Source organism: Empidonax traillii, unplaced genomic scaffold, assembly GCF_003031625.1.
Source record: "Empidonax traillii isolate 1590-97213 ecotype Southwest subspecies unplaced genomic scaffold, ASM303162v1 scaffold515:size447783, whole genome shotgun sequence".
Lineage (NCBI taxonomy): Eukaryota > Metazoa > Chordata > Aves > Passeriformes > Tyrannidae > Empidonax > Empidonax traillii.
In genome coordinates, this window is record NW_020955708.1 from 51,958 (window position 1) to 66,496 (window position 14,539).

Below are 14,539 nucleotides of genomic sequence, written 5' to 3' on the forward strand. Positions count from 1 at the left end.
CTAAAAGACCAGTGAGAAATACCTGGGGACTGTGATTTAGCTTTTACTTAGCTGATAATTCCCCATGTTTAGAAGCAACTTCATTTCAGTGAGAAACTAATTTAATTCACTTCTGATGCTGGAAAGAAACCTGGGATGTCTCATTAGTTTCTCCCCAAATCCAATCTGTACATCCAAAAACATTGCTGCGCCTTCTTAAAACCAATTCTGAGAGCTGAATATTCTACGAAATCTCAGACTAAAACCTGTCTCAAGAGGTGATTTTACCTTCCCTCTAAAAGCAACTTCATGACACTTGACACTATGCGTTGCATCAGTGAAAGGGTTTCTTTTCGAAAATACACATTTTTTTCTTCATGTTAGCAAAAAAGTTCTGCAGTACAGACATTCAAAAATATTCCATTTTCTTTGGGTAAAATTTCAGTATGTGTTAAGAGGGGTAGCTAAGGAAAGGAATGCATGTAACACTGAAATACATATACTTATCTGCATAGTTGATATTAGTGACTACTAATCAAACTAAGGCTTTATCTGGAAAAAGCTGAGAACACAAGAAAGTTTCTTCCCCCACTCCTCTGGTGAAATCTGCTAAGTTTTAATGTAGCTCTGGCTGCCTCGGCAGCTACACGGTTTGGCCTACGATGGTGGCATCTCCTGACTGGTTTTGGTTGATTTTCCCCTGCTCTTTTTCTCTTGGTACTAGACAGCAGCAAACGTGACTGTCTGTCAATAAAACACTTCTGCACACATTACTAGGAAGAAAAAAAACCATAAAAAACCTTTTTAGCATTGCACATGATAGGAGTCAAACATTAGTTCATCATGAAGAAAAACTTACTAGTTAATGGTTGTTATATAAGCAGGAGATGACAGCAGGGGAAGAGATTGAAATACATTTCTAGATACAAAACACGGTGATGGTTGGGTTTTTTTCTCCCCCGAGAGTTGCTCTGTAGAATTATAGCTGTCAAAAATGGCTACAAAATACACGCCTCTATCCTTGACTACTGACAAGACCAGCACAGTGTTGTTTATGAGTGTGCAAAAACAGCTGGGGAGAATCTTTGTAACTCCCCAGTTTTGGGCCAGTTCCAGGCCCTACTGATCTTTCAGCATACCTCATAGCAGCAGCAGGGCTTTCTACAGACCCAAAAAGCTATTACAGCAGCAAGGGTTGAAATCAGGTCATAGAAAAAGGATGATGAAGCCACAGCAGAAGTTTCCACAAACAAAACGTTCCTCTACACAATGCTCATCTTTCCAGTGGCCCAGCAGTCATACCTTTGGCTGCCTATCTTGGTAGTGATTTCTTAAGCAGCAGAGACTTTCACAACAGCTGCATTTGTTAGGAAAGACTGCAACACTCAGCCATCATCACCAGCTGTAGATTCCCACAGATCAGCCTAGAATAAAGAGCATGTGCGCCCAAAAGGAATTAAACAGTGACATAGGTGAGTGTGGCAAACTCCACTTAAGTAACTTCACTACTGCATCTAAAGAGATTTAGAAGCTCCCTCAACTATCACTCCAACTGGCTGAGCTACCAGCAATAGTCCTCTTTGACTGGCACCATTGGATTGGTAGGAGAAATCCGCCTATGGTCTAGTTTACGTAACGAGTTTAGTCAAACATGTGAAGACCAGCCAAGAACTGAGTTAGGCTATTCTCTGCCACAGAGAACATGTTATATTTGGTATCATATTTTGTTTTCCAGTCTGGTTCTCCACTCACGAAGGACTTTTCATTCTGTTCTCATTCTGTAAAGAAATGCTTCCTTTTCATACTGCAACTCAATATTAGATCTTCCCCAGGGGAAGCACATCACAGAACCAGAACAGTGTAGTGATGCATACGCTTTTTACCTTCAGTTTAGCACGTGGTCAACAAGTGAATTGCTAATTTCATGTATTCTTGTTTATAATAATCATAAGTTAGACAGATCCTCAGCACAAAGGTGTTGAAATCACTAGATCATCTATTGCAGATAGCTAATTTTGTCAGAGAACAAGGAAACAAGCACAGACAGTAGTATGAGGGTTCACCTGCAGCTAACAACAGAGTCATAAGAGAACAAATCATTAATAAAATCTCAATAAATTAAGAAGTACAACTGGAAAAGTATTTCATGGTGAGGAACTTAGGCAGCATGTGAAGCATAGCCAGTTTTAAATTCCATTAGCAGCTGCACTCTTGCAGATTTTACCAAATTCCTTTTTACATATGATGGATGGTGCAAAGTGACAACTTCGGTAAGTGTGAGAATCCTTGCAATAACCGGTGTCAAGCAGATGTGGCTAGCTGCACACAGGATGCCTTGCAGTTCATCTCAACTCAAACTTATGTCAAGCTCCTGTTTTAACTTTCTTTCCCCCACAGGTCCTTGGGGCTGTCAGCCACACATCTTTGCCTCAATAATTGCATGAAATGGTCCAGTAATTAATAAGGTTGCCAGACAGGGCCCATAATGTTTTACTCATGACCTAATTAAGAAAAATTTAAAACCTTCAGAGAAAAATGCAAGAAGTTTCATTTCCATTAGCCATTTCCTTTCTCTCATGCACATTTACGCACACTCATGCACACACTCCTTTATTGTACTGCCATCTTTGCACAAACGCTCACCATTAAGTAGTGTTTGACAGAGCCAGGAGAATGTAGAAGGATGAACAGGTTTCAGGAATATTGCTGTGTGTGTGTGTGTGCGCACGTGTGTGCGTGTGAGAGAGGAAGAATGCACAAGCACACAGAACCAACGCCATGGTACAGCAGCATGAAGTTACACACATTACACACACTTGGTTGTTTGTTTTTTTTTTTTTCTTTACAAAAGGGAAAAAAATAGTATAACAGCATAAAGCCATCTTGGTAAGCTTAAGATTTTCCTCCAAAATGCCTTCCAGCACTTCAGGATCTCTGAGAAAAGTTTAAAGAGGATAGGGAAATAAAATTAAAAACAAAAAGGCACTTAAACAAAGGACAAAGGCCTGAATCAAGTAAGTCATGGAGGGTAACAGCCATTTCACTGGAGCTTGGACCAATCAAAGTCTACCAAACTTTTTAAAAATTTCTATAAAATTAAAATTGCATAAAGTGTTAATCAGTTGTTTACCTACTGCTTTTACCTTCTGGTTCATTATGGAAAAAAAACCCAACAAACCAAAACAACAAACAAGGCCAAACAAAAAGCAAGTGTCCCTTTAATGATTTCCCCCCCAGTTCAGCAGAAGATGAAAGGTTGATGTGGGAGGGAGCCTTCCACAGTTTGGTTTGGCTGTAGGTTTTCCCTACCAAGAAAAAAAAAAAAAAAAAGGGAAAAAAATTTCCAAAACAAAAGCAGAAGAGGGACCACTGTGCTTTCACCAATTCACTCAAAACAAAACCAAACCAGAACAAAACAAAAAACCCATCAACCCAAGCACCCCAACATTTCTAATCCATCTGTGGGCAAAAACTAATCAAAAGAAAACAAAAAACCCCAACCTGTAAACTAGATTAAAATTTGCTAATAAATACAGCCAAAAGTTCATTTTACGAATGTAGCAGCAAATGTGATAAAGTTAGTTGGAGTCCAAGATGACTCCCAGAGGGTTACTTGTTCGCACAACCGATGGCAGTTTGGGAGAGTTGCAAGGTTTCTCTGTTTTCATGTCCTCAAGGGTCTTGCACCAAGCGGAGAAGGAGTGTGGAGGAAGGGTCAGATGATGGGACTGCAGGAAGGAACAGGCTTTTAACACCTGTCCCACCCCTAAATCTGTGCATCAGACAACTTTGATCGGATTCAAACAAAAAGCAGAACCCAAGTAATTAAAAGTTACTTCTGATTAGCAGAAAACAGATGTGAAACCCACAGCATCCACACTTGTGACTTAGTTGATCAGTATTTAGTCATGTTTCTCAAATCAGCAGAGAAGACTGGACAATGTGACCTAGGCCATTTGCATCTCCGACTGGGAGAACACTGCAGTTCTAGTCCAAAGTACCAGGAAACTTTGCAGCCTGTTTTCCATTTAGCCTGTCTTCTTTCTTTGCAAGTGTCTCTAAGGATTTAAAATAGCTACCGCGACTTTAGGGACTTTGGATCATGTAGCAGAAAATACTACCCAGACGGTTTTAACATCTAAAACCTACGTTTGAAGTTATTGCTTGCATTTGTTTGGGGCTTTCAGAGAGCTTGGCATGTTAGCTCATATACAGTCCCCAAACCAAGTTCAGCCCTGCTGCCCGGAAAAGACAGCTATAGTTGGCTTTCTTATTGCTTGTGAATACTGAGGGTTTATTTAGTATGTACAACTACAGTTTATTTATTAACAAAGGCCCTTAAAAAGTAGTAAAAACCTGGGGGGAAATGTCTTCAGAAGAGCTGCTGTGCAGAAAATAGTAAAACATTAACCTAATTTTGCATTTGGACGCTGCAGCAAATCTTTCCCTTCCCCATCCTGTCTATGCTACCTGCAAAGGTCTCTGGGAATCACCCTATTATTTGACTTGGCCTTGCTAAATTTAACCAGGGAGGACAGGGAACAGCAATGAAAGGGTCTACATACCCTATGTTGCTCATTCCAAAGAAGCTTAGGAGCATAATGACTGAAAACAGTTACCTGCTGGGGGACTGTTTGAACTGAAGTCACAAACAACATATGGTCATCTTTATTCTCATCATCCTACTATTTATTTCCATAAGAAGTATTAGTTTACTTGTTTCCTAAGACTGAGAAGCTCAATAGGATACAGAGGCAGCACTGCTCCTACCCTCAAGATTTAGAGAGGATTACTCTTCAGCTGAAGATGAGGCATACTTCGAGGAAGAGAGGAACACTGAAAGGGAATTTGTGCTGTAGTTATAAAGGGCTCCAAGTCTCCCAGTCTAAAATTTCATTGAGTATGAAGACAAAAGATGGCAATTTGAACGAGATGCCTCGATGAGGAAAACATAGAAGAGGTAGAACTCTTAGGACAGGGTCTTTTAAATATATTGCTGCCCAATGGCTCACTGCTGCAACTCCCTTAGCTACATGCATGTTAAAATTGTCAGGTTTGACACAGTTCAGAGAATTAACCAGAATGCCAGAACCATTGGGCCTCAAAAAACAGAAGTTGTCTTCCTTCAAACCTTCCTGGAGAAGAGAAGGAAGAAAAAACAGATAAAGCTTGCATTCTAAATAGTTCATGGTATTTTGACAGAATATGTACAGTATTAAGAATGCTAGGGTCTACATAGCTGTATGTTTCAACTCTTAAAAACCTCAATGGAGATGCAAGCTTATCTAATCAACACGCCACATACAAAACATCAGCGCTAGCTAAAAAGCATTTAATTGGCAGATGCTGTGGAGTGAAATTAATGAACTAATGCATCTTAATTCAATCTGTCTTTCACAGAAGTGTTGTGCAAAAACATTTATTGCTGAGCTCAACCCAACATTTTTATACTAAATACACAATATATATTATTTTAAATTTATGTATATATATTTATATAAAATTAAAATGAGCTCTAAATAGAAAAGAAATTGTTGTCTGATCTAAGAAAAATAAATCACATGTAAAAGAAACCTGCAAGCTCGAAATAATCTAGCAAAAAACATTGAAGATTAATTACTCACGGGTCAAAGTCGCTCTAAAAGGTGTGAGATAACCAGTAGTCTCTGGTTCAATCTCAAGTCAAACTACTGGAAAAACTATTTACTAGGAATTTCAGCATCTCTGGTCTAAAGGAATGTTTCAGGGCTGAAGGAGAAGGGCATCCTACTACTTTATTTGCTCCTTTCCCCTATGACTTATTTAACTTTTTGCCATTCTCACCTTTTATCTGACAGCGCAAGGGACGCAATAGCAAAGTTCTGTCCTAGTGCTGAAAGTGCAACATGTGCTGGATACTTCCTAATCTTACACGTGAACCAGTTGATGTATTGCTATCAAAGAAAAAAAAAAAAAAAAAGCCAGCTTTGCAGTCTTGTGCTACCATGTAAGAAAAGAGTTCAGGCTGGACACTCCCCAGGCCAGCAGGGGCTGGAAATGCTGGAGACAACCCATTCAGCCCCCAGAAGAGAAGGCACCTCTGGTCGCTTTTGAACGACTCCTCTTTGGCTAATGCCTGAAGCAGTACTAACCTGACTCTGGAATAGGTCACAATCACGCTTCTTTAACTAGCAAATCAGTAAAATGGATGGCTTTTGGGAAGAGTTAAATGAAAGATGAAGATCGAGAATGAGCTAAGAACTGGTTGTTGTTTATGAAAGACATGAATAGAACATAACTTAGTTTCATTAGCAAATAAGCACAAGGCAGAGGTGAAAGAAAGTTTAACAAATAAAATGACCGAAACATTAGTATGCCTTTAAAAAAAAACATGTGGGAAAGAAATGCTAATCTGACCAATCAAATGTGGGTTTCCTTTTCATGTAATGAAAAATTTTTCATCCCCTTCCTCCCTTAAATAAGAATTTTTGTACTTAAAAAAAAAAATAAAAATCGAACAAATAGTCTGTCTCGCATCTTGATGTACCAGGAGATCTGTTTTTGAAGACAATTCTCTACTGAGACTGCATACACCTGTAGGCTCCCTAAAGCCAAACAGCCTTGTAAAGCTGGAAAAATGCCCATTATCAGAAACTGCATTTGTGGTAAAGGTTTAATTATAATGCAAAGTATCCCAGCACCACCTCTATTCTACATAACCTTTGGTCCACAACCATTTAATACACTCAGGACCTACATATAATCTTACCCTGGGCACTCTGGGCACTAATGAAGTGAATGATTCCGCTTTACACAATGAATGGAGAAACCTATTCTAGCTCCTCTCACGATTTCCACTTTTCATTGGACTTCACCCAGACAAAAATGTTGGTGCTGCTGTGGGTTTGACGATCAATTTCTTTTAAGAGCCAATCAGAGCAGATAAAAAACGTTGTTTCTTTAGGCAATATCAAACTATGACCAGTCTGCATGACCAGGAGGACCAGTCCTCCTTTTCCTTCTCTCTTTGATCAAGTATTGTTTTATTTTTCTTCTTCCTCTCACCACAGTGCTTAGGATCAGAATATGTAAACATCGACAGAAACAGCAGCCCTGTGACAATAAGCACTTTCCCAACTGGGCAGATTCTGTCAGCCAACCAGAACTGCTTCAGCTCCCTTGCTTGTCCAGAAGTCACTGGTTTTTCCGCTGTAACTTAGTGTCCCCTTTACTTTGGCCTCCATCTGCAGTTGAGAGATAGGAAAATAAAGAGAAGAATAAAAGCATGAGTGAACTTTTATTTTTGTATCTTACAGCATGAGAGACAGGAATTTGGCAGGTTAGCATCACCAAAAAGTACATTGTTTTTATAGAGTAGAAGACTTTGCATTTTCTCTGTAGTTCATTTATTAGAAATAGCATTGTTGAAACCTGAGATACCAAGCTTCATTCCAAAACACTGCCCAATGTTTTGGTGCTGAGAACTGTCAGAACCACAGGAAGAATGCCCACCAAGCCATTGCCACCCTTCCCATTCCTTCTCCTGGCCCCCAGTAAACATGCTACAGGTGACAAAGAAAGGACTACACTCTAAACTTCACCTTCTAAAGCTTTCTAATACTTTCTCAGCTCTAAGCCTTACAAACAGAAAAAAAAGATATTCTGCTTCAGGTTTCTCAATCAAAATAGGCAATTCTTATCAAGGATAAAATTCCTAGGGAAAGCAGATCCTCCATTAGGAAACCATCAGAATATTCACACATGTGAATACATTCTTACAAGAAATATGAAAAAGCTTTTATCTGGGAGGTCAGCTTTTGCCTTCAAAGGAAAAATTAAAATTGAGTGGACAAAGACTTCATGCAGCCTCTACACAATCATGTTAGCGTCCAGTAAGTAATGTTCCTTTTTTCCTCACTAGTTGAATTTGTACACTTAAGTTTCTAGAACTGCTACAATAAAGTACTGGAATTTTTTGAACTTATTTTGCTCCTGACTTTGAAGAGAAATGGGGGGAAAAGCAATTCTTCAGATTTCAAAAACAACTGCTACAACAGAGTGTGTAATGTCTTCTGCTACCAGAGTTTGTCCCTGTGTTATGTCTTCTCTAAACTAATTACCACTGTACATTTTATTTCAGTCAATAGAAGAAATTCAACTTAAGTTAAAAATAAGTACTAAGAAAAATACAATGTCTTTACCTGTGTAAGCTTGCTGCAAGTGAGCAGGCAGAGGTGAGTGAGACAGCGTCGCTGCATGCTGAGCACCTGGCTGTAAACCCTTCAGTAAGTCTGGGGGGAGGAAAGGGAAAGCAAAGAAAAAATAAGTCTTGATGAGAAAGGCAGTCTTTGTGAAACAACAAGTTTTTGTTTTTGTAATGTAGCTGTAGAAGGGGCTAATTTCCACAAATTTCTAAACATGTATCCCCACAACACAAAACAAATATTGAGCTGATATTTGCTCTGATTCCAGCCATCAGAATGCTAGAAGTCAACTACAGTTAATCAAAAGCCAGAGCAAGGACCATGCCTCACTATTGAGATTGCAACTCCTCATATTATTTCCTTTGGCACAAAGGCCAACAATTTATATAGGTTAAAACCATAAATAATTTCTTTTTAAGCAAATAGAAAAAATAAATGCCATCTTAGTTGATAGTTCCTCATAGAAGAGCTGTTTGGTATCAGTGATTACTGAGCTAGGGATATTTTGATGGATTAGCATATTAAGTCTCTTATTTGTATTGTGTTATCTGGAGACTTTTAAGCTATTCTCCTTTCTAAAGGTAAGGCTTTTTTGGGTAACTTTTAATACATGTTCAAACCTCAAAATATACTGTGAATATAACAATGAAGGTAAATTTACCCAAGGTGATTAATAACATTTAGGTAATTACGTAAAGAAAGTTTTTACCAGAGAAGAAATCACATTTACTTTCCTATAGGGATTTTCAAGAGCCAAATTTGAGTGTCTCAGACCTTTACTGCTTCCCTTCTCAATTTTTATATTAAGGATGCATCTTTCCTCATGGGACAGTGTGATAACTAACTCCACTCACTCTGAGTTAGGCTGTGGTGGAAAGCCGCTGAGGTAGATCCCGAGGTGGTTGTCGCTCCAGCTGTGTCCGTCCCAAAGCCAAGCAGCTCCAAGGGAAACTGGAAGGGCACAGTCACAGGAACAAGGCCACCCAGCATCCCAAAAGGAGTTAATGGTGCAGACGTCACGTTCTGACTGGTTACAGACAGGGGTGATGCCATGAGAGTCAGAGGTGAGGCGTTAGCCAGTAACGATGCTCCTGCTGTTGACTGTACAAAAAAAGCAATACTTCAAGATTTTTAAAGCTTTGAGTTGTATTCTTTAAGGACACAGTAATTGACTATTCCCTGTTAAGTGTTGCTCTGTTGAGAACTGTATTAAACTATTAATAAATATCCACTTATCCATCTAGGTCTTCCCAGTGTTCATCTGCTAAGCAAGCACAATTATATCTGACTCAGACATGACAGTACAGTTTCTCTCTCGTATTTTGCTCATCAGCCTTACAGGTAATTTCCTTGGTCTCCTTTCTAATTATGCACTGGGTCTACAGTCACAATCTAGAACAACATCTTCTATTAGATTAATGAAATTATCAGAGGTTGATCTGAAGTTCTTCAGATGTACAGTATTACTCTCCCCTCCCCAAATCTGGGTCTTAACAGAACATTAACTTTATTTCTTAAGAGGTTGCTGAGAAGCAATAACTTCTGAAAATTAGGATCCATACGTAAGAATCCTCACACTTCAAGAAGTCAAGTTACCAAAATGCAGACATACATACGTATGTATATGTGTGCATGCACATGTCCAAGGAAAAGGCAAAGGAAATAGTCACTCTAGATATGTCAAAATGAACTTAAATTCACCGTAGTGTAAAAATAAAAATGCAGGATCAGCCAGAACATTCTAGCTACAACAGCTCCCAAATGGCAACTGTTCGTTGTCTATGCAATCCAGTAAAGTGCAACAAAAGCCATACAGTTATGTTTTGCAATTGTGGATTTGAAAATGCCTGAAAACAGAAAAACAACTTTGTAAGGAGCTCTGTCAAGACCTTGCTTACTCTCTGAAAAAGGAGCAGAGAGAAGTACAGTGGTGAAAAGAGCTACACAGCATGCCCGAAAAGAGCTGCAGTTCAGATGTTTCTATTTAACTCATGTACAGTATTTCATAAAAGGGCTCATCCCGCTCCTGTAGATCTGAGTCATTAAGATCCTTAAAAGTCTAAGTCAGATTCCGCTCACAAGTACTAATGGTAGGCAGAGCTTTTTAAGGAAATCACATGTGTACTCTTTGGCTTTGTCTTCTTAAGATGTAACTTTCTTTGAAGCTTCAGCAGGTGTAAACTTATATTCTGGTAAATAATTGCGTCAACTAAAAGTGGAAAGGAGGGAAACACTTCTTGGAAACTTCCTAGTTAGGAACATCTTTATTACCATGTGAAATCATCTCGTTTCAATGTAAGCAGACCAAGAGATTCTAGTGAGCAACTCAGGTACCATTCTCATCTTCTGACTAGCAGCATCTCAAATAGGAATTAAATCTCTAAGGTCTTAAAGGAAAACAGATTGACTTTCAGTCTTATGTGAAGTTTTGGCTTAACTAACTCCTTGGTATGTTGTAGCTAACAAGTCAGGAACTCATTTAAGTTCATCAGCCAGCCATTAGACATTTATGGCTAAATAAAGTCCTCCGTGATCACAAATACTTCCCCCTTCAGTGTACTTGGACTGCGAGGTAATTTGATTCCAATCTTTTCTTGAATGTATTCCACCTAATAAGCTTCAGTGTACACAGCACCAACAGCCTTATTCCATGGTTTATTTTTCCTTGCACCATTCTTCTGAACCATTTCTAGCCTAAAGTAATTTCTGAAATGTCAAAAACCCCCCATGCAGTAATTATTTCAGCAATACCATACACACTCAGTGTCTCTAGCCCATCTGCCCCTTTCTATACAACAACACACCTTATTTTTGCTGTTATAGCACGGACTCACGTTACTACACACACGCCCTTCAGTGCTATATCACTATGGACAAAATGTATTTCATTACTCAGATGATCAGTGTTACTTGCCTTTAACTACAGGATAGTTTGCCAGAACTCATCTCATCGTCCAGCACAACAGCTTACTTCCCTTGCCCATCATCTTTAAGCACTACCACACCCATTTCACATTTTCTTCTACATCACAGTAATTGTATTCACTGGATTCTGTTGACTGCACCAGTAAGTAACAAGTCTCTTTGCAATCCATTCATTGTAGCCTTTTTTGTCTCCTCCAGGTACCTTCCAGAGCACTCAAACTGCACTGTACTTGGCTCAGCTCTTCTCCAGGCCCTTTGTGGTACCCCAGTGGCCCTTACATAGCACACCGGTTGTGGATTTTTTTTTTCCCATTCGAAGCACCCAGAGTAGGAAAAGGCTGTGTCAGAGCCTGCCAGACATTTATTGTTGACTGTTACGGTAAAGTAGGACAAAAGACTGTAGAAGTGTCTTGTAAAAATCATCTTCCTCCTGTTATTCAGCTGCATTAATAAAAGTTTGATGGCAAGCTGTATAAAACATTGCTAAAGTTGAGTATATACCACTCCCATGCAACAGCGATGTGCACTGCTCAGAAAAATACAAAGCTTTTCATTTGCTGTACAGCAAAAAAAAAAAAAAAAATTACGGCAACACTGCTTTTCTTAGGTAGTGAAGACCTCAGGAGAGAGAGTGATAGAGAGAGGAAGACATGAAATCATCTCACTAATTAAAGCATTCCCAGTAAGAACAACACAACTTGGGAAAGCAGGTTGTCTTCTAGGTAAATAATAGGTTTGCATAGGGTTTAGAACAGTATTTTCAAAATGTTTGTTTTGCTTAACTTGTTTTATCTCAAGTGATACCTATAAGCTCTCTCTCATTTTCTAGGGCATTTATATATATAAATGAGGTGTCTCCTTCAGTTTGACTAGGTCCTACAAAATAAAATACATAATCACAAATACAAAAGCCCTTGCGAGTGTTAATTATAAATACAAGTCTTGAATTACACTCAACCACAAGCAACTGAGCTCTAGTTTTTAAGTTAATCATGCAGCCTGACAACAAACAGATGATGACACCTCTTTTACACGACCACTGTCACTGCAAATATGCAAGAATACACAAATCCAGTAATGCAAGAAAATACCACATCCCCTGAAAATATGTCCACACAAAGCTTACTTTTTGCAGTGCTCTTAAAAAAAAAAAAAAAAAAAAGTGAATTCTGTTCCACAGTATAGACCAAGCAACATTTTACAGTGAGGATTTGTTCCACACTGATCCTTGCAATTTTACATCAGCTGGAAACACCTAATCTCTAGTGTGACATTTTTTCCATAAGTATCAGCATTATGCTTAGGAAAGTATAAAAATTAAATTTATGACATTTCCAAATGAAGATATTTTAAGAATGTTTACAAGATGTATGTGATAAATATTAACAGAAGGTTCAAATGTAAACTTGTAAGATGCATACCTGCACGCTGGCTGCTACAACTGGAGACCCTGAGGCAGAAGATGGTCTGTGTGGAGTTGACAATTGTTTAGTAGCACCCTGTGTTCCACTTCCTGTTCCCCCAGACAGACTAGTCCTACTAGCTCCACTTGAGTTAAGGTTACTGCCTCTGTTGGCAGGTACATTCATTCCAACTCCACCCAAATTATTTTTACCAACAGTTCCAGAAGGAGAAGAGTTGGGCAATTTTGAAGAAGCCTGAGGGTTCTTTGCAGGCTGAAGGCCTGAGGTGCGATTAGAGGACAGCAAATTCACTGTGGGAGACTGCCTGCTGATATTTACACCACTGGTCTGTTTATGAAGGGGGTTGTTGCTGGAGTGACTACTCTGCGAAACTAGTGCACTTGAACTGGAAGAACTGGGTGTTGTTGCAGGCCTGGGGGATGAGGTGGACTTGGATGAAAATTTAGGTGATGCATTGGGCTTAGGTGTCACAGAGGGCTTAGATGAAGCGGGCTTGGGAGAGGCAGCAGGTTTGGGAGAGGCAGCCATGGAGAAGGGAGGCTTGAAACCCTGGGAAGAAACTTGTGACACCATAGCCTTGGCTAAATAGTTACTAGAGGTAGAGGTGCTGGATGTTGTCCGAGAAACCAGTGGGTGAGACACTTGAGAGCCACTTCCAGATGAGGGATTAGACAAAGGCAGGCGATATACTACAGACTTATCTTGAGCCTTGATGATTGGTGCTGAGCAAGACAGTTTGGGATTACTACTCAATTTCACCACAGGATTGGTCTGTGATTTACTAATAGTTGCTTGTAAAGGAGATACATATTTCTGCTGTACAGCTGAATGCTGGTGCACCTTTGTCACTTGCGATGTTGAGGAAGTACCACCTTGAGCCTCAGAAGACGATACCAAGATATTAGCATCCTTGGTTCTTTGAGAGGAGGTGGAAACAGCTGCTTGGGTCTTAGAGGAAGAAACATGAGTCTGAGAAGAGGAAGCAGACTGGATCTGACTTGACCTCTGTAGTCCTTGCTGTAGTAGTTTGGCTGGCAAAGGCTCTAAGGAAACCTTGGGATTTTGAATTGAAGATCCAGCAATAAGGCCTGAAGAGATACCAGTGTGAACTAAGTCCTGGGGTTTCTTTGGTACTGGCCCTGTGTGACCAGCAATAAGACTTGATGAATGGGATGTTTGAGTGGGCTCTACTTTCTTTGAAGTTGCCAGAGGCAACTTACTCATAATGCTTGCTAGTTTCTCTTCCCTCAGCCCAGGGCGAGGTCTGGATGTTGGTGTGTCTATGGTGGACCCAAGAGGTGATCCCTTGGCACCATTATTGATAACTGCCAGAGCATCGGAAATAGAGTCCAGTGAGGGTGGGTGGAAAGAGAGGTCTTCATCCAGGGAGTCATCCAAGCAGATCGTCTCTGGAGCTGGTGTGCAGCTAGAGCTGGCTGGGGTGCAAACAGGTGTGCTGGAACTCAGTACAGTAGCACAGCTTGAATTGACTGAAGACATACAGGTCTTCTGTTCTTTTTTCGGACTGGAGTCCTGAGAATGAAGAGATAGGAAAAGTCAGTTTTAATAGTCTTTCTGGATTAGATTTAAAGCTGTCTTTAGTGCAATACTATTATTCTGTAAATTCAGATAAACCAAAGATCTACTACTGAAATTTCCATACTGAGATAACTGTGATATCTAGGTGCTGGAGTCCTGGTACTATTTCAATATTTTTATTTAAAAACCTAGTGCTATTGCTCCACATAACTACAAGTGCCCCACACAGTGAAGAACAAACAAAGCCGTGAAGAACAGGGTAGCTAATCTGATTGCCAAATAAAATTGTTATTGAATTAAAACGACACCTACTCATGTCTAATGAGAACCTTGATCAATTTATTATGGTATCCTCCCAACAACACTTTTTTCCAGTGTTGCCAAATTTAATAAAAACTGAAAACACACAGAGAGCACACATTAAGAGATGTGAAACTTTACTGGAACTAGTCCCTCCTCATAATAATTTTTAAAAAACTAATACAGCTT

General features: G+C 39.6%; 1 protein-coding gene across 1 annotated transcript in view; it reads right to left on the minus strand.

The window, feature by feature from the left end:
* Positions 1–926: 926 nt before the first annotated feature.
* UBN2 (ubinuclein 2) overlaps positions 927–14,539 on the minus strand; it is a 51,583-nt gene continuing 37,970 nt past the window's right edge. Inside the window, exons 14-17 of the mRNA XM_027896740.1 lie at positions 12,509–14,044; positions 9,017–9,263; positions 8,160–8,249; positions 927–7,202 (exon numbers count right to left, since the gene is read on the minus strand). Coding sequence (XP_027752541.1) covers positions 7,153–7,202; positions 8,160–8,249; positions 9,017–9,263; positions 12,509–14,044 — 1,923 coding nt within the window. The 3' untranslated portion in view covers positions 927–7,152. The remainder of the gene's footprint in view (positions 7,203–8,159; positions 8,250–9,016; positions 9,264–12,508; positions 14,045–14,539) is intronic.